The sequence below is a fragment of the Scyliorhinus canicula genome, chromosome 1, assembly GCF_902713615.1.
Source record: "Scyliorhinus canicula chromosome 1, sScyCan1.1, whole genome shotgun sequence".
In the NCBI taxonomy this organism is placed as follows: domain Eukaryota; kingdom Metazoa; phylum Chordata; class Chondrichthyes; order Carcharhiniformes; family Scyliorhinidae; genus Scyliorhinus; species Scyliorhinus canicula.
Genome location: NC_052146.1, coordinates 207,472,446 through 207,500,148, shown reverse-complemented (window position 1 = coordinate 207,500,148; position 27,703 = coordinate 207,472,446). Strand labels below are relative to the sequence as shown.

Sequence of the window (27,703 nt, the reverse complement as noted above, 5' to 3'; positions counted from 1 at the left end):
TGGAGTCCATCTTTGATTTTTCTAAATGCTGCCACTCCCATTACTGATACGGCCGCACCCGTGTCTATTTCCATTATTGTCGGCCGCCCGTTTACCCGTGGGGTAATCCTAATGGGTTCTGCTTTCTTCGTTGTAATATTATATAATTGTTCCCCTTCGGAGGAGGATGGGGCGTCTAGGTTGTGTACTTCCCTGCATCCCCACCTGCTATTCCTCTTTTGCCACCTCCTTCTAGGGTTTCTGTCGTTGTTACCCCACTCTGTCTGGTGCCAGAAACGGTCCTTCTCTGTTGGGGCAGCCGGTAGTTCCCTCCGTCTCCAGTTAGTCCTGGCAGACTTGGGGGCAGTTCTGGGGTTTTCCTTTTTCCCTCTATTCCTCAGGTTTTTCCTGAGAGCGGCTATCTGGTAACAGGACCCGTTGTGGTAGTCCCTCTCACAGGTATCTACCTCCATTGGCGTGCCCTGTAGTTCCTGCGCCCCACTTGCTGCCTTTTCTAGGGACAGTGCGAGCTGTAACGCCTGCCTGCAGTCTAGCTCCGTTTCCGCCAACTAGGCGTTTCTGTATTGTGAGGTTGTTTATACCACACACTAACCGGTCCCGAAGCATTTCATTTAGCGTCGGGCCGAACTCACATTTTTCCGCCAGCCTTCTCAGGCGGGTCAAGAAATTCGTGACTGACTCCCTGTCTTCCCGCTTCGCTGTGTAGAATCTGTACCTACGCAAAATGAGGGGTGGTTTTGGGTCGTAGTGCTCTTTCACCAATTCCGTTACTTCTTGGAAAGTTTTCGTGTCCGGTGCATCGGGATAAGTCAGACTACGTATAATGGCGAAAGCGGAGGGTCCGCACGCCGACAGCAGGATAAGCCGTCTCCTTTCGTCTGTCAGTATATCATTTGCCCGGAAGAAGTAACACATTCTCTCCACATACTGGGACCAGTCCTCAATAGCCGGGTCGAATGCCTCTAACCTCCCAAACAACGGCATTTTTAAAATAGCAAGCCTTACCCTCCGATTGCGGCAGCTGGTCTCCGCAAAATTCGTAGTTTACCTCGTCGCCACTGTAGTAATCCACGGGAGGCAGGAGTTCCGTCACCACACCAATATTTATTTACAATAACGATATTACAGGAGCAGCTACAAAAAGTGCTGCCAGCAGTCCAGTCAACTTAAGACTGCTCACAAAGCCTACACAGGTGATTATATGGGCCCCCTCAATGAGCTATCATTGAGGGAGCTCATACTCCAATTGGCGAACCAATAAAGCCAATTGGAGTTCATTACACCCACGCTGTTACGAAGCTCCTAAACGACCCTCTTATGGACTGGTCTGATTAATACTACACTCCTATATGCTTCACCCGATGCCTGTGTCTATGTATTTACATTATGTACCTTGTGTTGCCCATTACGTATTTTCTTTTCATGTACTAAATGATCTGTTTGAGCTGCACGCAGAAATATACTTTTCACTGTACCTCAGTACACGTGACAATAAACAAATCCAATCCAATCCAACAAGCTTGCCACCCTCCCATTGGTTCTGTCCCGCTGCCTCAGGAAAGCAGACAGCATTGTCAGAGACACTCGCACCCAGGCTTTGCTCTCTTTCAGACCCTTTCATCAGGCAGAAGATAAGACGTCTGAAGACCCGCACACACAGATCCAGACACAGGAATAGCTTCTTCCCCACATTTACTAGACTCCTCAATGACTCTCCCTCAGACTGATCTGTTCCCTATAAGACACTATTCACAATGCCCTAAGCTGCTCTTGTTGATGTTGTCTTTGCTTTGTTTGGCCCTTGTTCCGGACTGTAACCAATTAATTATTTGTCGATGTACTTTGTCGATTGCTCTTTTTGTCTACTGTGTACAACTGTTCCCTTGGCCACAGAAAAATACTTTTCCCTCTACTTCGGTACATGTGACAATAAATCAATCAATTAATATGGTTGGGGGGGTGGGGAGCATGAGAGGGAGGATGGGAGTATTGGGAGGGGGCATGGGCGGCACTGCTGAACATGGGTGGGCCGGGACATGGAATGGTGCTGTGCGGGGACAGTGCCTGTGCCAACCCATCCATGCGGCCCGGTGGAGACCGTTGATCCTCTTATCTGGGTTCCAGTCTTCCTGGAGATGCTCCAAGGGCTGACGGCTGCTGCCACTGCCGCCCAGGCGGCATTAGCTGCCATATCATCGAGGGCCGAAGGGCCTGTTCTGTGCTGTACTGTTCTATGTTCTATATCGCTGACTGTCCAAGACCCTCGGGGGCACAGGGCCTCCCGTCTGATTTTGATCGCGTCCAACAGCCTGCCCAGGTCAGCATCCCCGAATCCTGGGGCTGGTCTCCTTGGTGGCATGGCTGCAAGCTGAGGGGTTGGACTGCAGGATTGGTTTAAGTACTGCTCCACCTTGTTAGCGGGGAGCTGGTGGGCAGGGTCCCGGTGAATTAACAGGCGAGACCATCATTTCTGACGTGAAGCCCGTGGGGCCTCGTTAAGTTGGCCAATTAACGTTTGATACCAGTGATGGCCTCGCTGGGCCGAGCGTCAGGAAGCTCGCGGCAGTTCCCGTTGGCTAACACACTTCAAAACCTTTCCATTAAATCGTGCCCGTAGTCTTTAGTTTATTATTATTTTTTTATTCGTTCATGGGCATCGCTGGCTGGGCCAACTTTTAATGCCCATCCCTAATTGCCCTTGAGGCGGCAGTTAAAAGTCAACCAGATTGCTGTGGTCCAGAGTCACATGTAGGGCAGACCAGGTAAGAATGGCAGATTTCCTTCCCGAAAGGACATTAGTGAACCAGATAAGTTTTTACAACAATCGTCAATGGTTTCATAGTCATCATTAGACTTTTAACATTTTTATTCATTTCACCATCTGCAGTGGTGGGATTTGAACCCGAGTCCCCAGAGCATTACCCTCGGTTTCTGGTGAACTAGTCAAGTGACAATATCACAACACCATTGCCTCCCCATGTAAATTACTGAATTAAATAATGATCTGATATTAAGTTTAAAAATCCTAAATACAGAAACCCCTGTTTTTAGCAATCTCAATGGCAATGGCAGTCATTTTTCAAAGAACACCAGCCCTACTAAACACCCACTTAAGGAGTACCTTCAAAGACCAACAGTTACAGCAATGGAATTCAAACAGAGGTTAATTGAAAGATAATTTACTGTAGAGCAAATCCAGCATGACGTATGCACTTGTTGCCTGGTAAGACATATAATAAAGAGGACTGTGATACACAGGGAATTTCAGAAGGAAAATGACAAGAAATTGAACTGAAGAAAATCAAGCCCCTGTATGAGCAATTGTGAGTGATGAACACGTTGAGTCATAACTTCCCCGAGTGGGGTGAAGCGGGTGCCCTAAAGTTATGTGTTATTAGCAAATCAGTGACACTGAGGTCCAGGACTCCAGGCGATGAAGTATGGAAGGCACACACTAGTTGTCCTTTTGATGGCGAAGTTCAGAAAGACAATCACACAAATGCAAATCTTTACACAATCATTACATGAAAGTAAAGATCTCTCTGGACTGGTTACTAAGAAAGAAACAATTGAAACTGAATAAAACACAAATAATTTGAAGTAATCTACACTTTATAATTTTTCTGTTTCTTCATTTATCTACTCTGGCAAAATTGTCAAACTCAACAACAACAAAGACTAATATAATGTTTGTTTCTGTCATGTCAAGGTTTGTTTTAGTGTAGTCCGACTGTTGCTCTGCATAAATTAGGGACTGTTTCAGTTACTTGTTGCACAATGTAGTATTTTGATAACTATTTTTGTGGATATGTACCTGATTCACCACTTTCCATCGGAGGCTTTTGTAGATGTCTGCAGTTGGTTAACTGGCAACACTGGGAACAATTAATTTCTTGCATGCTTGACGAGTATTGCATTTTGTGTGAATCGTTATCATTAATACGAGAATTTTCATCACAATAATTCTGTTAGTGTGGGTTTATCTCAGGATTTGTTGGCTCCTTCGTCTAGAAGAGATCTTGCTGGAGGCAATGATGTTTTGTTCAATAGCATTTATTTACAGGCTATTTAAAAAGGTTAAATAAAACCAAGACACATCTGGAACTACTCTCTTGAGATGCTTCACACTCTGTGAGTGACATCACTTGGGTCGTCCGTTCCCTGTTCCTCGGTGCCCTTTGACACACTGCTCACCTTTGTCTTCCATTCACACATTCTAATCCCTTTGTGTGCCACTATCAGCACCCTTCTTAGCCTTAGATCACCTTTATTTACATTCCTTTTATCTTCTGTCTCAAATTCTTTGTCAATCTCCACCTATCTCTGGCCCCTATCCAGCCCCATTGCTCCACGCCCCCCCCCCCCGCCCCCTATCCAGCCCCATTGCTCCACGCCCCCCCCCCGCCCCCTATCCAGCCCCATTGCTCCACGCCCCCCCCCCCCGCCCCCCCCCCCAATAGCACAGTGCTGCTCAATCTCAGTGAATGACCCTATTTCCAGTTCTCTCCAGCTTTGACAGTCACCCAGACTCTTTTGCTCTCTTCTCTCTCCACAGATGTTGTCAGACCTGCTTCGATTGCCAGTATTTTCTATTTTTATTTTTATAGTGCATTTATAGGGCAGCATGATAGCATAGTGGTTATTTTTATAGACTTTTTCTCATTCTGATGAAAGGTCATCAACCTGCAGCACGGTAGCATAGTGGTTAGCACAGTTGCTTCACTGCTCCAGGGTCCCAGATTCGATTCCCGGCTTGGGCCACTGTCTGTGCGGAGTCTGCATGTTCTCCCAGTGTCTGCGTGGGTTTCCTCCGGGTGCTCCGGTTTCCTCCCACAGTCCAAAGATGTGCAGGTTAGGTGGATTGGTCGTTCCAAATTGCCCTTCGGCAAAAAGGTTAGGTCAGGTTACGAGGATAAAGGGGGATAGGGTGGAAGCGTGGGGCAGACCCGATGGGCTGAATGGCCTCCTTCTGCACTGTAAATTCGATGGTAATACTCCTCACTCAGCTTCTCTGTTAGACTGAGGGTATTTTGTGGAGCTTGTGGCATGCACAAAACCATATGATTCTGCAAATGATTAGATGCACTTGTTGCCAAATTGTGCTCCATTATCAGAGATAAAAATGTCTGGAATGCCATTTGCAGAGAACATTTTTTTCAAGAACTCAATAACAGCTTCAGAGGTGAGGCCATGTAAGCTATTGCACCTCTATCCAGCAGGAATAATCATGTGTAAGAAACATTTTCCCATTATAGTCAAACAACTCCATGCCAAGGTGTTCCCAAGGCCTTGATGGGAAGGAGGAGGGCAGAAGTCGCTCTTTGTGCTCCTGCTTGTGAATGGCGCAGGTGAAATCCTGAGCCACCATACTGACCGCTGTGCTGTGGCTTGACACTTGGTTAAAGCAAGGTAGATCTTGTGGAGAACTTCCTGGCAAAGATTATGGTACTATCACTCTTACATCACATACCAAAGGGCATCTCTGACACTGAAGTGGTGACGCCATTTAAAATAGTGCCTCAAAACTTGGAATGTACTGTGGCCATTCATCTAGGGTGTACGTACAAATCTGGGTGCACTCTTTTTCTTGCCTTTGGACCGTATGAAATTCACGCACTTCTGATTTGCTGCCAGCAAGTATTCGGTAGTCAAGACTGTGAAGGCTTCACCTCCTGCTGTGAAGGCTTTATCTTCCTGTGCTGGGTAAGTGGTCGATATCCTGGACAGTGCATCAGCCATAGTCTGACATTTACCCTAAACATACTCCATGGTAGCGTTGCATTATAAGGAACCAAGTCAGTATCGCTGAATCCTGGATGGCATTTTTCCAATTTCTTTTGTGTTCAACAAGAGTACAAATGATTTATGATTGGTCTTAATTTTAAACTTAATTTAATTTCATTTGAATTTTGCAGACCCAGGACATAATCAGAGAACTTCTCACATGCCCAAGTGACTGTAAGGGGTTCTTTTTAAATAACAGCACAATGCTGCTCAATCTCAGTGAATGACCTGGAAGCATAGTAAACAGGAATTAGTTTGCAATCACTTTGGATCTGGAATAACACTGCTCCCAGTCCTGTTACAGATGCATCAGCAACCACAAGCATGGGAAATTCAGGGTCATAGTGAGCTAGTAGCTCTGAGGATGTTAGCATGGTTTTGATTTGTCTGAATGACTGCTACTGATGCTTAGTCCAACACCACACCTGGTCCTGTCATAAAACATGTCTGAGGGGTTCATTCATCTGGGCTAAGTGAGGCAGGAGTATTATAGAATACTCTTCATTTGCCTGGATGAGTGCAGCTCCAACATTACTCAAGGAAGTTAATACCATGCAAAATAAAAGGAGCCCACTTGATTGGCACCCCATTCACCACCTTAAACATTCATTCTCTCGACTTCCGGAGGCGGCAATGAGTGAGTGAGCCGCACATTCGGGGGCTCTCACTCTGGCGGGATTTGAGGACCTGGTCCCCCGGTTTTGCGGGACAGTGGAGCGGTGAAAGGACGGCCACGGAGGAGCGAGCAGAGCTGCATGAAACCGCGGGAGGGCAGAAAGCAGCGAAAACAGGAGAGGAAGGGACAAAGGTAAGGTGCAGAGGAAGCTGACCCGGGTGCCAAGATGGCAGACCTACGGACCCGGCGATCCAGCAAGCGCTGGAAAACATGCTGCAGGTTATTAAAAACAGTTTTGAGTCGTTGAAGCGGGATAACTTGGACCCACTTCAGAAGGCAGTGGATCAGCTGAACCAGAGACTGGATGCCCAGGACGAAAAAGTTAAGGAGCTGGGAGAGGTGGTGGAGGAGCAGGCGGATGCGCAGACGATTGCAGCGCTAGAAGTCGACGGGTTGAAGGAGAGACAGAGAAGACTGCTGGACAGAGTAGAGGAGCTGGAAAATAGAGCCCGTAGACAAAATCTGAGGATCATCGGCCTCCCGGAGGGGGCTGAGGGAGCTGATGCCACAGCGTTTGTGGCGGACCTGTTGATGCAGCTGATGGGGGCTGAAGCCTTTCCGCGACCGCCGGAGCTGGAGGGGGCACACAGAGTACAGGCGAGAAACTTGCATCCGGGGGGTCCCCCCCATCCGATGGTGATTAGGTTCCACAGGTTTGTGGAAAAGGAGCGGATGCTGCAGTGGGCAAGGACACTAAGAGCAGCACGCGGAATAACAGTGTTCTTCGCATTTACCAGGCCCTAAGCCAGGAGGTGGCTAGGCGGCGAGCAGCCTTTAAACAAGTTAAGGAGGTGTTATTCAAAAAGCACGTGAAGTTTGGTCTGCTCTTCCCGGCCCGTCTTTGGGTTACGCATCAGGGCCAACACCACTACTTCTCAGAACCCGAAGAAGCGATGGACTTTGCGAGGGATCAGGGGCTGGTCCCAAAAACAGGACCCACGGACGCAAGCTAGGGTCTGAGAATTACCGTTTGAAGGGATGCCTACTGTGCCTGGACTGCTGGTCGACTGTTTACTATTTTAAAGGCCATGTGGTGTATTTTTTGTGGGCAGTTTTTCCCCCACCCCCCGCCCTCGTACGGTCTTTTTCCTGTTTTTGTTGCTTTTTTGTTCTTTCTGCTGTGGTGGGTACCTTTTGTTGGGCTCTCTGAGTGCGCTGGAGCTGGTATTGTAACAAAAGGGTAGCCGGTCAGCAATGGGGATTAAAGATGGTGGTTGGGGGCTTTCGTTTCATCTATGTCTATGGTTTTTATGTTTGTTTCGGTTGGGTGATGTACGGGTACTGGGTTATTGCGGTGTTATTTTATTAATGCTCAGAAAGGGACGGGGTTAACACTTTTCTGTGTACACGGCTGGAACTGTATTGTACCTGGAGCAGCCTCACGGTGCTGTTTGATGTTTACATCTTGTTTGATCTTCCCATTTTAGTGAGATTGCTCCAGTGGGTTGGGGTGGGGGATGGTGTGCTGGGGAGTGGGGAGGTGAGGTCGGGGAAACAATGGGAGTGGGACAAGTGGGCGCCGGAGCGATGAGTCACCAGGCTAGCAGATTGACTAGTCAAGGGAGTCGGGGGGGGGAATACAGCCAATGGATGGCAGGGGTGGGGTTACCGGGGGATGTTGCTGGAGGGGGTGGGGGGGTGCTATTCTGCTGACATGGGGGGGGATCTGAAGTAGGATATGGAAAGGAGGTTGGGGTGGAGGCGGCCAAGAATGGCGCGGCACACGGGCCGGGGGCGGGCCCAAGAAAGTTTATGGCTGACCGGCGTTGGGGGGGGGGGGGGGGGGGGGGGGGGGGGGGGGTTGTGCCCCCCAACCAGGCTGATCACCTGGAATGTTAGGGGACTAAATGGGCCAGTTAAAAGGGCACGTGTGTTCGCGCATTTGCGGGCACTGAAGGCGGACGTAATTATGTTGCAGGAGACACATCTGAAAGTGTCTGACCAGACGAGGCTAAGGAAGGGCAGGATTAGCCAGATCTTCCCCTCGGACTTGGATTCTAAGTCCAGGGGGGGTAGCAATTATGATCAATAAGCGGGTTCAATTTGAGGCGGAAGGCGTAGTCGCAGACGGCGGGGGCAGATTCCTTATGGTAAGGGGCAAACTGGAGGGGAGAAGAGTGGTGCTGGTGAACATATATGCTCTGAACTGGGACGACGTTGACTTTATCAAAAAAATGCTGGGGAAGATCCCTAGACTCACGTAGGTTGATAATGGGGGGGGGGGGGGGGGGGGGGACTTTAATACGGTCCTTGACCCGGGGCTGGACCGGTCGCGTCCCAGAACGGGTAGATTCCCAGCAATGGCAAGGAAGCTGAAAGGGTACATGGAGCAAATGGGGGCAGTGGACCCATGGAGAGCCAGACAGCCGATGGGAAGGGGCTACTCGTTTTACTCACATGTTCATAAAGTATATTCTAGGATTGATTTTTTTTATCTTGAGCAGGGACTGTGTAGGGGAGGTAAAGAATACGGAATATACGGCAATCACTATCTTGGACCATGCCCCGCACTGGGTGGACCTGCAGGTCGGGGGGTCAAATTACCAACGCCCGCAATGGAGGTTAGACGTAGGATTGTTGTCGGAGGAGGGGATATGTGAGAGACTTTGGAAGTGTATGCAAAACTACTTGCAGGTGAACGATACGGGGGAGGTTTCAGCAGCGACCCTGTGAGAGGCGTTGAAGGCAGTAGTGAGGGGGGAGCTGATCTCAATTCGGGCTAACAGGGACAGGGCGGACAGAGCAGAAATGGACAGGTTGCTTAGCGAAATTTATCGGATAGACGAGGAGCATGCGGGGACCCCGGGGGAGGACCTACTCAGGGAGAGACGGAGATTACAGGCGGAACTGGGAGTGCTATCCACGAGTAGGGCTGTGGAACAATTTAGGAAGGCGAGGGGAGTGGTGTATGAGCATGGGGAGAAGGCCAGCAGATTGCTAGTGCAGCAACTCAGGAAGAGGGAGGCGGCCAGGGAAATAAGTAGAGTGATTGATGGGGAGGGGAGCAGAGTGGTATTCCGGTACTTCTATTGTAAGCTGTACACTTCAGAACTCCCGGAAGAGCCTGAGGAGATGAAAAGGTTCCTGGACGGGCTAACATTCCCAAAAGTAGGCGGGGGCTAGTGGACGGGCTGGGGGCCCCGATTAGAGTGGAGGAGGTATTGGGGGGCCTAAAGGCCATGCAGTCGGCGAAAGCTCCAGGGCCGGATGGATACCCAGTAGAGTTTTATAAGAAGTTCTCGGAGATAATGGGACCGGTCTTGACTAGGGTTTTTAATGAGGCAAGGGAGAGAGGGACCCTGCCGCCGCCGATGTCGCAAGCCACCATCTCGCTGATACTGAAGCGGGACAAGGACCCTTAATCCTGCGGGTCATTCAGGCCAATCTCGCTGATCAATGTGGATGCCAAGCTCCTGGCAAAGGTCCTGGTGATTAGAATTGAGGACTGCGTACCAGAGGTGATTGGGGACGATCAGACAGGGTTTGTGAAAGGCAGGCAGCTGACAGCTAACTTGGGAAGATTGCTTAATGTGATCATGATGCCCCCGACGGGTAAGGAGGTGGAGGTAGTGGTGGCAATGGACGCTAAGAAGGCCTTCGACCGGGTGGAGTGGGGCTATTTGTGGGAGGTGCTTGGACAGTTTGGGTCAGGGAGGGACTGGGTAATTGGGTCAGACTATTGTACCAGGCCCCAAAAGGTAGCGAACAGGATAATTTCAGATTATTTCAGACTACGTTGCGGGACCAGACAGGCATGCCCACTCTCCCTGTTGCTGTTCGCGCTGGCCATAGAGCCGTTGGCGATTGCGTTGAGAGCTGCGAAGGGTTGGAAGGGAATGACTAGGAGGGGGGTGGAACATAGGGTCTCTCTCTATGCGGACGACGTGTCGAACCCACTGGCCGGGATGGAAAATATACTGGAAACATTGAGGAAGTTCAGCCGGTTTTCAGGGTACAAATTAAATATGGCCAAGAGTGAGATGTTTGTGGTGCAGGCAAGGGGCCAGGAGAATAGACTGAAGAGCTGCCATTTAGGCTGGTTGAGGAAAGTTTCCGGTACTTGGGGTTACAGGTGGCACGAGACTGGGGCAGGATGCACAAGTTAAATTTGACTAGAGTGGTGGAACAAATGAAGAGTGAGTTTCGGAGATGGGATGCACTCCCGCTGTCACTGGCAGGGAGGGTGCAGACTGTAAAGATGACAATCCTCCCAAGATTCCTGTTCATCTTCCAGTGCCTCCCGATCTTTCTCCCACGGTCCTTCTTCAAAAGGACTGGCAAAATCATCATGAGCCTTGTCTGGGCGGGAAAATCCCCGTGGGTGAAGAAGGCGATGCTTGAAAGGAGCCGCAGCGAGGGAGGGCTGGCATTACCGAGTCTGATCAACTACTACTGGGCGGCTAACATAGCCATGATAAGGAAGTGGATGGAGGGTACGGGGTCTATCTGGGAGCGGGTGGAGGCGGCTTCGTGCAGGGGCACCAGTTTGGCAGCCCTGGTCATGGCTCCCCTGCCGTTGTCGCCGGCCAGGTACTCCACCAACCCGGTAGTGGGGGCGGCCCTGCGGATATGGGGCCAGTGGAAGAGGCATGTAGGGGAGGTGGGTGCGTCTGTCTGGGCTCCAATATGTGATAACCATCGATTTTCCCCCGGGAACATGGATGGAGGGTTTCGAACATGGCGGCGGGCGGGGGTGAGGTGGGTGGGCGATATGTTCCTGGAGGGGAGTTTTGCGAGTCTGAGGGGTTTGGCAGAGAAATTTGGGCTGGTAAGGGTAAATGACTTTAGGTACTTACAGATGCTGGACTTTGTCCGCAGACAGGTCCCATCCTTCCCATGCCTCCCGCCAATAGGGATCCAAGACAGAATAGTCTCTAGAGGCGAAGGAGGAGAGGGTAGAGTCTTAGATATTTACAAGGTGCTCATGAAGGGGGAAGAGTCCCAGGCGGAGGAACTGAAACTCAAATGGGAGGAGGAGCTTGGCGGGGAGATGGAGGACGGGCTGTGGGCAGGAGCCCTGAATAGGGTAAACTCAACCGCAACATGTGCCAGGCTCGGCCTGATTCAGTTTAAGGTTGTTCACCGGGGCCACATGACGGTAGCTCGGATGAGCAAATTCTTTGGGGTAGAGGACAAGTGCGCTAGATGCGCGGGAGGACCAGCGAACCACGTTCGCATGTTTTGGGCATGTCCTAAGCTTAGGGGGTACTGGGAGGGATTTGCGGGCGCTGAAAACAAGGGTGGTGATGAGTCCAGGGGTGGCAATTTTCAGGGTTTCGGAAGACCCAGGAGTCCAGGGGGAGAAACAGGCCGGTGTTCTGGCCTTTGCTTCCCTGATAACCCGGCGATGAATACTGCTGGCATAGAGGGACTCAAAATCCCCAAAGACCGAACTATGGCTTTCGGACATGTCAAGTTTTCTGGGTATGGAAAAAATTAAGTTCGCCTTGAGGGGATCTGTACAGGGGTTCGCCAGAAGGTGGCAACCATTCATCGACTTCTTCGCGGGAGAGTGAACGTCAGCAGGGGGGTAGGGAGGAGGAAGAGGGAGGAGGGAGGAGATTAGTGTAGAGTAGGAGGGATAAATAGGCGGGTTGTGTCTTTGGGAGAGGAGCGGGCATGTGCAGTACGGTTTGATTGAAGTATTGGTTTTACGTTGATGTTTGCACATTTTTGTTTTTTTTGTTATCTGTAACTGTTTACAATGCCGAAAAATACCTCAATAAAATTGTTTGTTAAAAAAAAACATTCACTCTCTCCAGCACTGACACACAGCAGCAGCAATGTGTACTATCTCCAAGGTGCACTGCGCAAGCTGTCAGGCACTTAACTAACCAGCGTCAGACAACCAGGATCAAGACAAGGCTGAGAATTTTGAACAATCTTCAGCCAGATGTGCCGGGGCGATGATCCATTTTGGTCTCCTCCAGAAGTCTGCAGCATCACAGATGTCAGTCTTCAGCCAATACGATTCACTCCACGTGATATCAAGAAACGGCTGAAGGCACTGGATGCAGCAAAGACTTTGGCCTTGACAATATTCCGGCAATAATACTGAACACTTTTGCTCCAGAACTAGTTGCACCCCTAGCGAAGCTGTTCCAGTGCAGCTACAACACTGACATTTACCTGGCAATGTGGAAAATTACAAGTGGTGGGGGTCCCAGGTCTTAAACATGAACAATTGCCACTTGGATAACTTGCTAGGCAGTTATTAGAACCTATGGGACTATATCCAGGATACGTTATTCAGTTCAGCAGAAGGACTAAGGGCAGAAATGAGTTAATCTAAACAACTGCAATCAATTTCTTTGCAACCATTTTGGAAAGCTCCATTTTCTATTATATAAAGCTAGTTTTTTGCTAGGGTGAGGTGGGAAAGATAATATTCTTAACTCTCCAGTTCTCTTCCCTTACCCTTTCCGCATGAAATTAGTGACTCATGTTGGGAGTACAATTTCAAGAACAGGAGAATTACTTTCATGTTGCATGGGAACATTGAAGAAAATAACTCCTTGATGACAGCAAATATTGTGCTTAACTCAAGAAGTCTCTGGCAGCCTCAGTCAGTCCCCAGTGGAGATAATCTAAGTGCACAGTTCAGCCTTTATAAGTCAAGAGACTCTTTCAGTCATGCGCAGGATCCTTTTACTCCATTCTGTGTATATGTGGTCATGGTCGACAATTCCCTCTTCCCTGCTTCTCACAAACTAAGCAGTCTCAACTCAAAGCAGTGATTATAGAGAACAGTAATTCACAATTCAAAATTATACATGAAAAATATAATTCAAGGAACATTTAATTAGCTTTACCTTAAGGACAAATTTCTTTGAGGGCATCATTGCAATAGAAATATATCTTGCTTAATCTTCAACGATAGTTAAGTAAATTACTATGATCTCATTCACGCAACAGGACAGCCAACCTAAGTGAAAATAGAAAACAACTTGTAAAAAGAAACTGCAAACCAAATGTTAATTAAACTATATTAAACACCAAGTTCCAATTTGGCTCATTGGTAGCACTTTCATGTATGAGTCAAAAGATTTTCTTCACAACATTAGATCAAGTTTTGGGTTGATAGTTCAGTGCCGCAGAGGGAGCCCTCTGATTTTGCAGTCTTCCTGTTGAAATGTTAAACCAAGGCCACACCTTGATGGTTCACATGAACATGAAAGATCATGTAATAATAATAATCTTTATTAATGCCACAAGTCGGCTTACTGCAATGAGGATATTGTGAAAATCCCCTAGTCGCCACACTCAGGCGTCTGTTAGGGTACACTGAAGAAGAGTTCAGAATGTAGAATGTCCAATTCACCTAACAAGCAAGTCTTTCAGGACTTGTGGGAGGAAGCTGGAGCTCCCGGAAGAAACCCACGCAGACACGGAGAGAACATGCAGACTCCGCACAGACAGTGACCCAAGTCGGGAATCGAACCTGGGTCACTGCCGCTGTGAAGCACCAGTGCTAACCATTGTGCTACCGTGGAATTATTAAAAGAGACGAGAGCTCGCAGTGTCCTGGGCCAACCTTTATCAATCACCCAACACGATCAAAGCTTTGCCTATTTAACTAATTGTGGTATTGAGCTGTACACATAATAAATGTTATGACCCTTCAAAACCAACTCACTTTGGATGCCCTGAAGATGTGGAAGGCACTATATGAATAAGTTATTTCCTCTTTAAAACTTTTCAGAATATGTTAATAAGAATTCAAGCATTTCTGGCACTTATCACAATTTAGAATGGCTCTACTGCATCACTGGTAACAATTAGGCACTCTACACAGACAAATTGTTATTAATTTGTAAATAATGCCATTACCAGTACATGTCTACTTCCTTTATCAAGTTAACTTTTGTCAAGTTACTATATTTCAGATAGAGATCTTACTGATGCTGCACCACGTAGAGAACACTCTAACCAGTTTATTTTTAGGTAGGAAACACTTAGCTTGAACTCCATATTGAACTTTTACGTTTGCAACCCTTGCCATGTGCATCTGGATCACGGTAGTTCTTAGGTGCTCCCTGTGTGCAAAAGCTAGAGTTTAAGGGGCTAAAACTGTGCTGCTCAGATTAAATAAACAGTATAGACCGCAAGATTGTTTTTAAAAAATAGAACACATTTAATTATTATTAATCAAATGCTTTTCTTTTGCGTTGTACTGGAATGTGTGGTATGCACCAGCACAGAGCACTTGTCTAGCTAGACAAACCTACTAATTATGGCATTGGTTTACAGTCATCTAGGGCCTAGTGATGAGAATCCCAGTCCTTCCTAGGTTTGCTCCTTCAAGTCTTATCAATTATCCAGACTGGCTGGTCATTCATCAACAAATCCTTTAGTACTGAAGGCCTGATGAGCTCAGATATCAAGTTACTGAATCTGCCTCATGGATGATTGAATTTGTTCCAAACTACCATGACAAGACATGCCGTTTTGGAGCCAGCTTGATCACAGACACATCCTGGTCACCTCTAAGGCTCTAAATAGGTGATTTAATTTCATCACCAGTATAAAATTAATTTAATATTTTCCGACATCAAAAGGATAATGCTTCAATTTGGAAATTTTGCCATGCATTATTTTAGTTACCAATTTCTTTATGCTCAGCCCCTTTCTGAAAGTATTGCCTTCTAGCTGGGATATCAATTATGGTGAGCAGTCTCTCTTAACTCTTTCAGATTCCATAATGCATGAGCCTCAACAGGGAGGGTCAATGGGTTGTTCAACTTCAAGGATCATCACAACAGAATCTAAAGCAACGCTCACATACATCCAATTATCCGCATTTCCAATAGAGATTACTAGATACCTTTTCCTCTCCCTAATCTAAAAACAGTGAAATCAACTGTAGTATCCCTATGCCCACTTTGGTTGAGCTTAGTTCACACAGAAAAGGAGTTCAACAAATTTAAGGAATGATAATTCACTGAGATCAAGTTACCCTGCTGAGTTCAAGAATCCCACATTTGGGAGGCAAATCCCACACCCTCCTCCCACTAGCAAAATTAGAATCTGTTGGATATGGGGGCAGGACTTTCGCCCGTCAGTTTTGAAAAGTTCCCAGTGTCTCCATGACTCAGTGAAAATCCAGGCCTTGGAATCTTGAGAAATTCAGAACATAGTCATAGACGTTTACAGCATAGAAACAGGCCCTTCGGCCAAGCTTGTCCATGCCACCCAGTTTCTACTGAAGAGTGAGTAAGCCGGGTAGAAGGAGTCTTTGATTATGCTGCCTGCTTTCCCCAGGCAGCGGGAGGTGTAGATGGAGTCAATGGATGGGAGGCAGGATCGTGTGATGGACTGGGCTGTGTTCATGACTCTCTGAAGTTTCTTGCGGTCCTGGGTCGAGCAGTTGCCATACCAGGCTGTGATGCAGCCAGATAAGATGCTTTCTGTGGTGCATCTGTAAAAGTTGGTAAGAGTTAATGTGGACATGTCGAATCTCCTTCATTTCCTGGTGCTGTTGTGCTTTCTTGGTGGTAGCGTCGACGTGGGTGGACCAGGACAGATGTTTGGTGATGTGTACCCCATGGAATTTGAAACTGTTAACCATCTCCACCTCGGCCCCGTTGATGCTAACAGGGGTGTGTACAGTACTTTACTGAAGTCAATGCCCAGCTCTTTAGTTTTGCTGGCACTGAGGGAGAGATTTTTTTGTCACCGCACCACTCCACTAGGTTCTCTATCTCCCTCCTGCATTCTGACTCGTCATTATTCGAGATATGGCCCATTATGGCCATATCTCAGCAAACTTGTAGACGGAGTTGGAACCAAATTTTGTCACGCAGTCGTGTGTGTACAGGTAGTAGAGTAGGGGCTAAGTGCGCAGCCTTGCGGGGCCTGGTATTGAGGACTATTGTAGAGGAGGTGTTGTTTATTCTGACTGATTGTGGTCTGTGGGTCAGAACGGCGAGGATCCAGTTGCAGAGGGAGGAGCCAAGTCCTAGATTTTGGAGTTTTGATATGAGCTTGGCTCGGATTATGGTGTTGTAGGCAGAGCTGTAGTCAATAAATAGGAGTCTGATGTAGGAGTCCTTGTTGTTGAGATGCTCTAGGGATGAGTGTAGTGTAAGGCCAGAGAAATGGCCAATGCTGTGGACCGGTTGTGGCGGTATGCGAATTGCAATGGATCAAGACGTTCTGGGAGTATGGAGGTGATGCAACCTTCATGACCAACCTCTCGAACCACTTCATTACAACAAAAGTCAGGGCCACCAGATGGTAGTCATGAGGCAGGGTTACCTGGTTCTTCTTTGGCACCGGTATGATGGTGGTCTTCTTGAAGCAGGTGGGGACCTCGGAGTGGAGTAGGGACAGGTTAACGATGTCCGCGAACACATCTGCCAGCTAGTCCACACAAGCTCTGAGTGCACGACCAGGAATCGTGTCCGGGCCCATCGCCTTCCAAGGGTTCACTTTCAGGAAGGCGGATCTGACTTTGGAACCGGTGTGATGGTGCGCATGGGTGAGTTATGGCCTGCTGGGGAACTCAACAGCAGATTGTTGGTTTCCTGCTCGAACCGAGCATAGAATGCATTGAGTTCATCAGGGAGGGGTGCGCTGCTGCCAGAGGTACTGTTCGGCTTTGCTTTGTAGCCCATTATGTAGTTTAGGCCTTGCCACAACCGCCGAGAGTCTCTCTGTGACTCTAGCTTGGTTTGATATTCTCTCTTGGAATTTCGGATGGCTTTGCGGAGGTCGTACCTGGATTTCTTGTGTAGGTAAGGGCTGTTTGACTTGAACGCCTTAGACCTGTCCTTCGGTAGAGAGTCAATCTCACGATTGAGCCATGGTTTCGGGTTGGGGAACGTGCGTACTGCTTTTTTTGGCACGCAGTCGTCCACACATTTGCTGATGAAGTCTGTGACGGTGGTGGCATACTCATTTAAGTAGGTCACGGAGTTCTTAAATATGGACCAGTCCACTGTCTCTAAGCAGTAACGTAGCAGCTCTTCTGTTTCCTCAGACCGCACTGCACGACCTTCTTAGCTGGAATCTCCTGCTTGAGTTTCTGCTTGTATGCTGGGAGAAGGAGCACCGTCTTATGGTCTGATTTCCCAAAGTGCGGTCGGGGGATGGAACGGTAGGCGGCCTTGATTTCGGAGTAGCAGTGGTCAAGAGTGTTGTTGCCCCTGGTGGGACAGGAGATGTGCTGGTGGAATTTTGGCAGTACACTCTCGAGGTTGGCCTTGTTGAAGTCCCCAGCCACGATGAACAAGGCCTCCGGGTGTTCTGTTTCATAGTTGTTTATAACTGTGTACAGTTCGTCCAGCGCCTTCTTCACTTCTGCCTGGAGTGGGATGTAGACCACTGTGATAATGGCTGAAGTGAACTCACATGGACGGCACTTCTTTTTTGTTGGACTGGTAAATTAATGACCAGAGAGCATGTTAGTCATTTAATTAAGCATGGTGGCATGCTCTCAATGCAGGGATAGTAGAAGACCTTGCAGCAGTAAGAAGCAGCAACTTGCAATGCAGCTAAATGAGAGAAAGGATGCCCCAAGGTGGAGGAACACAGCATTTTTCACATCTTTTATAATACAAATGGCCACCACTGTCAGACCGCCTCCACATGGTGATCTGTGGCCATTTGTAAGTCAGCTGAGCTAGGGGCTTAGAGAAGAGGCTTAAATAACGAAATGGAGCGCTGTCTCTCTGTAGTCCACTGCCAGGAAACCACGTTCTTTCTGTTGAGGTGTTTCAGCCATTGCAGGGGACTCAATTGCAGGCTGGGAAATCATGGTCAGTGCAGCTGATGGGTCTAATGACTATCTGCCACATGTGGGCAATTTTAATCCAACACTCCCAGTAGGAAACTGATGGAACGGAACCCATCGATTGACCAAGATTAAAATTCCTCCTTCTGCTCAAGTTCTCTGCCCGAAGACAGGTTCAGCCTATAGCACTACAACTTCACCCATGGCTGGGAAACAGAGGCAGGATCTGAATCCACCCCTGCCAGAACAAGGATCGAACCCTATGCAGTTGGCACCAATCTGATCCACACTAGTCATCCAGCCAAGTTGACCCCTCAGAAGTCCAAGTTACTGTGACTAAATATACTTTGGCATGCATATTGCTGTCTGGAGCCATGGATTGTGATGATACAGGCTCCATCTTCTTCCCATCATACAGTTGACTAGGAGTCTCTCCCATTCTTCCACCCGCTGTTGGCTATGATGAAAGCATTTACAAGTTGGTGCATCATGAATGCACCTTGCTTGGGCGGCACTGTGGCGCAGTGGTTAGCACTACTGCCTTGTGGCACCGAAGACCCAGGTTTGATCCCGGCCCCGGGTCAATGTCCGTGTGGAGTTTTCACATTCTCCCTGTGTTTGCATGAGTATCACCCCACAACCCAAAGATGTGCAGGGTAGGTGGATAGGCGATGCGAAATTGCCCATTAATTGGAAAAAATAATTGGGTACTATAATTTTTTTTTAAAAATGAATGCACCTTCCTTGACCAAAAGGCCTGGGGCAGGATTTGAACCCAGAGCTTCCTGCTCAGAGGCACAGTGGTTAAACCTGCTGCCTCACACTACCAGGGACCCAGGTTGATTCTGTCCTTGGGTGACTGTGCGGCGTTTACAGTTTCTCCCCGTGTCTGGGTGAGTTTGCTCCAATTTCCTTCCACAGTTCAAAGATGTGGCGGTTAGGCGATTGGCCATGCTAAAGTTGCCCCTTTGTATCCAAAGGTGTGCAGGTTAGGTGGGGTTATTGGGATAGGGCAGGGTGTGTGGGCCTAATTAGGGTGCCTTTTCAGAGGGTTGGTGCAGACTCGATGGCCTCCTTCTGAATTGTAGGAATCCTGGGCGGGATTCTCTTAGCCCAGGCCGGGCCGGAGAATCGCCCGGATGGGTGCAAATCGCCGGTCTGCCGATTCTCCGGAGAACGGAGAATCGCCGCCGGTCGGGAGCTGCGCTACGCGCCTCCCCCCCCCCCCACCCGGCGATTCTCCGCCAGGGATGGACCAATCGGCCGCGCAAAAAATCCGAGTCCCGCCGTCGCCGTGTGCTTTTACCCAGCGGGATCTCAGCGTGCATGCATCCGGGGGCGGCCTGGTGGGGGGAGAGGGGGGTCCGACCCCAGGGGGAGGCCTTTGTTGTGGCCTGCCCCGCGTTCGGGGCCTACCGATCGGCGGTCGGCCTCTCGGGCTGGGGGCCTCTTTTGTTCCGCGCCGGCCACTGTAGCCGTTTCTTCGGGGCCGGTGCGAAGTAGGGAGCCACTGCGCATGCGCGCATTGCCGCCGGTCCAACTGTGCATTCACAGACCCGCGGCGCTCATCTGATGGCGGGATCGGCAGCTGGAGCGGCGTGGGTCACTCCAGTGCAGTGCTGGCCCCTGTGGGGTCAGAATAGCTGCTCCTGAGGGCATGTTGATGCCGTCGAGAAACCCGACAGCATTTACGATGGCTTCAACACTTAGCCTCAGGATTAAAGAATCTCCCCCCTTTTTCTCAAAAAAACTCTCTGCACCACAAGATCTCCACAGGTTAAAATTACTCCCATTAATTACAGCGCAAATAAAATATCGAACAACAGCTTGCTAGTAAGTTCTTCCATTGATCCTGGCACAAAGCTTTGGCACTGGATGCAATATCCTACATGAAATGTAAACATTAGTTGTGTACTCTCATACTCTCATAATTTCCTGTTTGTTCGTGAGGACCTTTCCAGATTTCATAATGTCCTCAAAGAGTTTCACAATGAATTGGTTACTTTTGTGCTATAACTAATGTTGTGAAGTAGGAATGTTCGCACTAACTTCATTCTAGTGTTAATGCTGACTTGTGACACTAATAAAGATTATTATAATAAATGTGGCAGCCAATTTGCACACAGCAAGATTCCAAAAACAACAGGTCAGATAATCAGTTTTAGTGATGATAGCTGAGGAACAAATCTTGGCCATCACAATTGCTTTTCTTCATTCAAATAGTGCCCTGTCCTTTCAAACAGGACCTCGATGACATTATATTAATAGTTTTATATAAATTACTGACTGCTCCTGGTTCTTAGGTTGCTCTGCAATCTTGGAAAAGCCAAAAATTAAAGTACACATTCCTTAAATGAACCTAATCCAGCCTATTACTTTTATTCTGATTAATCTGCAGTCTTCCAAAACTCACAATAGGTATGCCGCAATATAACAACGTACAATTCCAAATGTCACTTCTCAATAGTTTTCAGATTCACTAGGATTCGCTTTCCTTTGGCTAGAAATAGAACCAATTCAAAAGCACCAAGGGTATGCATGCCTGAAACAGACATAGAAAGGGCAACTGTCAACTAACAGTGGTTTCCAATTTTGTTCTCGCTAAATCAACAGCAGCAGTCAAATGTTGATGGTTGATATGTAAAATATCAATCATTAAGTGGGCCTGTTTCAAAGTTCATATAGTCCAAAGACATACGAGTTTGGATCTCCAAACCTTTTTCAGCAAAAATGCATTGCTGAAAATTTCAGAAAATGGAGCAACTTAATTGTGATTAGGCATCTGGTAAAAAGATTTTATGCAAACATTAGGATCACCTTGGAAAGATTAGGTTTACAACCTCAGTGACTAAAACATGTTTATAATCTGACTTTAAAAAAATATATATTTAATTCCAAACACGTGTAAAAAAGCAGCAGCATACTAAAACACACTCCACAAACTCGGTCGTCTGTTCAATTTTCCCCTTTTTATCCCCTCCCCTCCGACAAACAGTTCCTCAAACATTGATATGAACAACCCCCACCGTGTCTCGAAACGCTCCACTGACCCCCTCAACTCAAATTTAATCTTTTCCAGCCGGAGAAAATCTTGCAAGTCCCCCAGCCAAGCCACCAACTCTGGCAGCATAACCAACCTCCAATTTAGCAAGATCCTTCATTGGGCAATTAGAGAGGCGAAGGCTACAACACGACCCCCTTCCCCTCCAGCAACTCTGGCACTTCTGATACCCCAAAGATCACCACCATTGGGTCTGGCCTGACTTCCACACCCGCAATCTTAGATAACGTCCCAAACACCGCTTCCCAGCATCTCTCCAGCTTCTCGCAATCCCAGACATGTGCAGATGATTTGCTGTCCCTGCCCACCATTTTTGCATTCTTCTGCCTCCCCCTGGAAGAATCCACTCATCCTCACCTGGGTCATATGTACCCTATGCCCCATCTTAAACTGGATAAAGTTCATCCTTATGCAGGAGGTTGAATTCACCCTACGCATTGCCTCTCACCACAGTCCCCAGCCTATTTCCCCCCCCCCCAAATCCTCCTTCCATTTGTTCTTGATCCTCACTACCTGCATGCCCCTCCCCAACCACCCATATATATCCCCAATCTATAGCACCTTTCATGACATTCGGTGTTCCAGACAGCTTTAAAGCCAATTAAATTTGTTTGAGGAGGAGTCACTGTTGATGCAGCAGCCAATTTGCACACTGCTGTTACAGATAATGTTATTGGCCAGATCATCACCGACATGGTGTCAAGGGACCATTCATGTTCACAGGAGATGGCTGTTTGGGGCTTGGCTTATCTGCAGGACAGCGCTGCCTAGATTTTATGCATACATCTCTGGAGTGGAACTTGAACCAAAATCTTCTGACTCGGAAACACGACAAAAAGCTAACACCACTAAGCCAGGGCTGACACTGGTCAGAGGTGCTGGTGCTAGGACTGGGCTGCGAAAACAGCCTCTATCCCATCCTGATCCAGATGATGGCACACAGTACCTGACGTGTTCAAGTAGATAGATAGGCTGCCAGTTCTGATTCTTGGGCTGGGACAGAATTAGAATTCGGGAATCACAGAATTGTTACAGCCCGGAAGCAGGCCATTCAAACTGTTGTGTCTAAGCTGGCCCTCCGAATGAGCAGCGCTCCTAGTGCCATTCCTCTGTCTACTCCCGTAACCCTACACATTCTTCCTTTTTAGATAATACAATTGCCTCGAATGCCTCAATTGAGCCTGCCTCCACCACACACTCAGGCAGTACATCCCCGATTTTAACCATAAGGTCAGATACAGGATTTTTTAAAATATGTAATGGGGTGGTGGCACGGTAGCACAGTGGTTAGCACTGTTGCTTCACAGCGCCAGGGTCCCAGGTTTGATTCCCGGCTTGGGTCACTGTCTGTGCGGAGTCTGCACGCTCTCTGTGTCTGCGTGGGCTTCCTCCGGGTGTCCGGTTTCCTCCCATAAGTCCCGAAAGACGTGCTGTTAGGTGAATTGGACATTCTGAATAGAATCATAGAGTTTACAATGCAGAAAGAGGCCATTCACCGCATCAAGTCTGCACTGGCCCTTGGAAACAGCACCCTACCTATGCCCACACCTCCACTCTATCCCCGTAACCCAATAACCCCACCAAACCTTTTGACACTAAGGGGAATTTAGCACGTCCAATCCACCTAACCTGCACATCTTTGGACTGCGGGAGGAAACCGGAGCACCCGGAGGAAACCCACGCAGACATGGGGAGAACGTGCAAACTGCACATAGACAGTGACCCAAGCCGGGAAGCGAACATTGGACCCTGGGGCTGTGAAGAAACTGTGCTAACCACTACACTAGCGTGCTGCCCAAACTATGCTACCATGCTGCCCATTACACACAGAATACTCTCTGTGTATCTGAAAAGGTGCTAAAATGTGGCGACGATAGGATTTTCACAGTAACTTCATTGCAGTGTTAATGTAAACCTACTTGTCACACTAATAAAGATTATATCAATAAAAATCCATCTCATCCCCATTACTCTCTACCATCACCCTTAACACCGCAGAACCTCCACACCTGCCCCCATCATCAACCCAGTATCCCTTCTCCCTACCCCATGCCCCCATCCAGTACCCAATTTCTGATCCCCACCACTATCCTCAAATTCACCACCTCCTGAACTCCTATCCTATAGAATCCCGGCAGTGTAAGGAGGCCCATCACGTTTGCACCAATCCTCTGAAAGAGCACCCTGTCCCCGTAACCCCACCTAACCTTTTGGACATTAAGGGGCAATTTAGCGTGCCCAATCCACCTAACCTACACATCTTTGGACTGTCCCCCTCTCTATCCCACCCCGCCCCCTTTACTCCCCTACGTCCTCTCCGATAATTTCCTGTATCCCCATTCCTCTTGTCACTACTATCTCTTCCCTACATTCTCTCTCTCCCCATCCCCCTCACTCTCAATCCCTTTTACCTCCCCACTTATTCCCAAATCGTCCTCCTCTTATTCCTCTCTCCCCATGTCCCACTCTTAGCGCCAGCCCAGAGCCCTGCCCCACGCTGTTCCTTCCTTACCTTTCCCTCCCTTTCATTCTTTGCCCTCTTACTCCCCCCGCGTGCACTGACCGTTTCGAATCCGCCGCCTGTTCAAACTGGGCTCGCACGGCGCATGCGCCAACTGCTCCGGTTCAGTGCGTTGCCCCCACCCCCCACAAAAAAATCACCGGGGGAAAAAACACAACAAAAGCCTTGAAAGCGGCATCGTTCACCGCAGCGGGGATTAATAGAAAATATATCATCAAACTGTATAGGTGGCGACATTGATGCCTGATTTAAAATAAAACCCCCAAAATGTTTCAGCCCGGCCTGTGAGGATTTTAAAAATATATATTATATAAAGTGTTTGCAGACGGTTAGGAGCAGCGGGATATCTTTGATGAGGTGAAGTGAGCGGCCGAGAGGCACGGGCGACTATCGGGGCCTGTGAGCACTATGGCGGAGAGGCTAGAGGTGAGTGAGTGAGAGAGGGAAAGAGGCTTCAGGGCGCATCTAACCCCCGAAACAACAAGCAGCACACACACGCTGCACCGAGAGCCAGCCGGAAAGTATCTGACCCAATCTCAGTTGGAGAGAAAGTCTCTTTCATTTGACTTCGGCAAGGTGAAGGAAGGGAAGGCTCAGGGTAGCAGGAAGTATCCCCTCAACTCTCTTATTCTTTAGACGTTGCATTTATATAGCGCCTTTCACCACCTCAGGACATCCCAAAGTCACTTTACAGCCAGCCGAGTTCCCAATCTGTGTAATATGTATTCACTGCGGCGATGTGGAGGAACTCGATGTGCACAGTAAGATCCCACAAATATGATAGAATCCCGACATTGAAGAAGGAGGCCCTTCGGCCCATCGAGTGTTCACCGACCATCCGAAAGAGCACCCCACCGAGGACCACTCACCATTCTCGTAAACCCTTCTAATCTTTGGACAGTAAGGGGCAATTTAGCATAGCCAATCCACCTGCACATCTTCAGGCCATGGGAGTAAAGCAGAGCACTCGGAGGAAACCCGCACAGTCGCCCAAGGCCAGAATCAAACCTGGGTCTCTAACACTGAGGCAGCATGCCTGGGTTAATGGGGTGACCCCCCCCCCCCCCCCCCGTGACTGGGTTAAAAGGGTGAGCCCCCCCTTGCTGTGCCCAGGTTAATGGATGTCTCCCATTCTGGGTTAATAGGGGTGACTCCTCCCCCGAAATGACTGATGGTATCCTTGAAGGAGTGGCGGTGTGATCCTTTCCTTTTCCCTGGAGAGGATAGACGAGAACAGGTTTAGTTTTAATGTCACTGTCAGAGGTCAGTGCCACCTGGAGTGAGACTTAAACGCACAACCTTCAAACTCAGATGCAGGGGTGTTACACACTGAGACAGTGCTGATGTCAATTTTGTATGTGTGTATTTTTACTTCACAATCCTCATTCTGCCTGTAGATTTAGCTAGAATGTTGTTATTTTATTTAATAGTTTGGACAAGATAGAAGCCATTGAGTTTGGTTGCTGTTAAAATAGAAGCCATTGCGTTTGGTTGCTGTCAAGATAGAAGCCATTGCGTTTAGTTGCTGTCAGGTTATTTGTGACTCGGGTAGCTGATTATTCCCTCACCTGACTGCAACTTGTTTTGAAGGTCTCTGTTGAATCTTGCTCTCTTTGAAATGAGGCAGAGACCCTTTGACACAAGAGTGCCTAGTTGCACACCGTCTAGCCCCAATTGTTGTTGAAATCCTCATCCACTTTTCTCACCTCAAAAGTTTGATCCCCCAAATCCCCACTTGCAGCTCTACCCCACTGCATTCTGCTCAAGCTCCAATTTTCCCACAACCTAACACACCAAATTCTGGTCACTCTCTGCCTCCCAGCACATTAATTTTAAATTCTTCATTCTCAAATGCCTACACGCCTTTGCTTCACCCTAGCTCTAATCTTCAGAACTATTATTCTAGTATTAATTCCTCAGTTCTTTTGACCTTTTTTTAAACAGTACACTATTTATATTTCACTCACTAGATGTTATTTTGTTTACAGGTGATTGTTTAAATTAGACATGAGCTTCAATACCATTTGGAAGAACTACAGAGTTTTAATTGTTATGGGAACAAGCCTTGCAATGATTCATTGGGGATGGTATAATTTGAAATCGAGTGAAACCTTCAAGAACAGAAGCCAAGACTATATTCCAGAACCTGGAGTCGTGACACACGTCATCCAAAAGGAAGGCCAACCAAAGGGAAAATAGTAACTGGATTTATTCGGTAAAGTGCACTCCCTTTATGCCAAATAATTATGTTTCATATTTCAGAGAATAAGTAATCACCACAAAAGTTATGATGGGTGAAATGTGTGCAAACATACGCAAAACTAGATTTTAGGTAGTTTAAAGAGCCCATCTATTCTATGGAAATTCTAGCAAGTAATTAAAAGCAAATTACTGCAGATAGTGAAATCTGAAACAAAAACAGACTATATGCCGAGAATCATCCAGACTCAAAACATTCGCTCCTTTCTCTCTCCACAGATGCTGTCAGACCTGCTGAGATTGTCCAGTGTTCCCTGTTTTTTTTCAAATTATTAATTAACTAATTATGTTTCTAAGGTCGCTTTTAGTTTCAGTTTTTGCATGTGGGAGGGCAGGATGATAACCCAGGTTGCCTTTATTGTTTTCCTTGAATTGATTACTCAGAGGACACTTTGACTGTCTTCTGATTTTTTTTTAAATGTAATTTTGGTTTGTACATGAGCTCCTCTGTTCTGCACCTTTGGTGTACAAAAGCTGGGCAGAAAGGTGACTATTTCTCGACCACAGTCAATACAGTATGTTATTGTCTCTCAGGACGTGATGACTCTTCCCTCCAATTTGCACTCACCTCTGCAGGAAGAAGCCACAATATTTGCTTAACACTTTCTCATTTGTGATTTAGACACTTGAGTGGTGTGCAATTTGAACCTGCATTCATCCCTACTGTATGATTGAGCTTTAATTTTGTAAAGCCCTACCCTGTGCTGCCATGGATTATTTTCACCCTTTGGAGTCAGGAAGTGCCAGTGCTAAAGTCCTCCTTGCTCAAAACGAGCTGTGATCAGAAACAATCTCTTTCGAAACATGACTGTAAACCTGTGCTTTGCTGCTTTAAAATGTAATTATCTTTTTTTACCCATCCTTAAAGCCACAAAGCCAATGCACAGAGTGGCCAGGCCAGAGGCACAATCCATCCCTTTGCCTGTCCCAAAAACCAACCCAAACCGTAGTCAATTCATGGTCTCCACAAGAGAGACACAAGATCTAAGCCAACAAGAAAAGACACAGCACCCCACCCTGGGCTTAGTCCGACGCTTGATCTTGGCCAAATGGCCGAGAAGCGATTATAAAAAAAATTATATATATATATATATATATATATATATATATATATATATAATTATGATCATTGTTCAGTCTGCAGGCTAAAGTTATAAAATTCAAAAAAAAAATTTTTGATTCATTTAATTTCATCACAGCTAGTTCATACTGTTGCATTTTATAGACTATCACAAATAAACTTGAGTTCTGCTCTCTCTGTTATTGCTTCTTCTGTCATGTAACTTATTCAGATGATGGGACACTGTGCAGAGATAGATTATTTTATACTTTTGTTACATTCCATCATAGGTTATCGTTGATGGCAGTTGTGAGGGATAACTGCTACCAAATCTGTCCTATCCTACTGGATGAAAGCAAGTGTTTGCACAACTGAAGAAAAATAGGCTGAGGGGTTTAAACAAAAAATACACAATTGTTGCTGCTTTTATTAAGTTTGATTGAGACTGAACGTGACTTTAACAACTTGCAAACTGCATTGGATACAAAATTGTAGAGTACAAAACTAGAATTGTTGACATCTTTGTGGCATTTAAGTAAAAATATGTCATTGAGGATAATTCAATAAAACTATATGAACCTTGTATAAAGAACCTTATTTTTTATTTG

General features: G+C 47.4%; 1 protein-coding gene across 1 annotated transcript in view; it reads right to left on the bottom strand.

The window, feature by feature from the left end:
* Nucleotides 1–27,703, bottom strand: part of LOC119971323 (SLX4 interacting protein) — a 229,150-nt gene that overhangs the window by 193,287 nt on the left and 8,160 nt on the right. Inside the window, 1 exon segment of the mRNA XM_038806719.1 lies at nucleotides 13,273–13,385. Within this exon segment, the coding sequence (XP_038662647.1) occupies nucleotides 13,273–13,302 (30 nt within the window). The 5' untranslated portion in view covers nucleotides 13,303–13,385.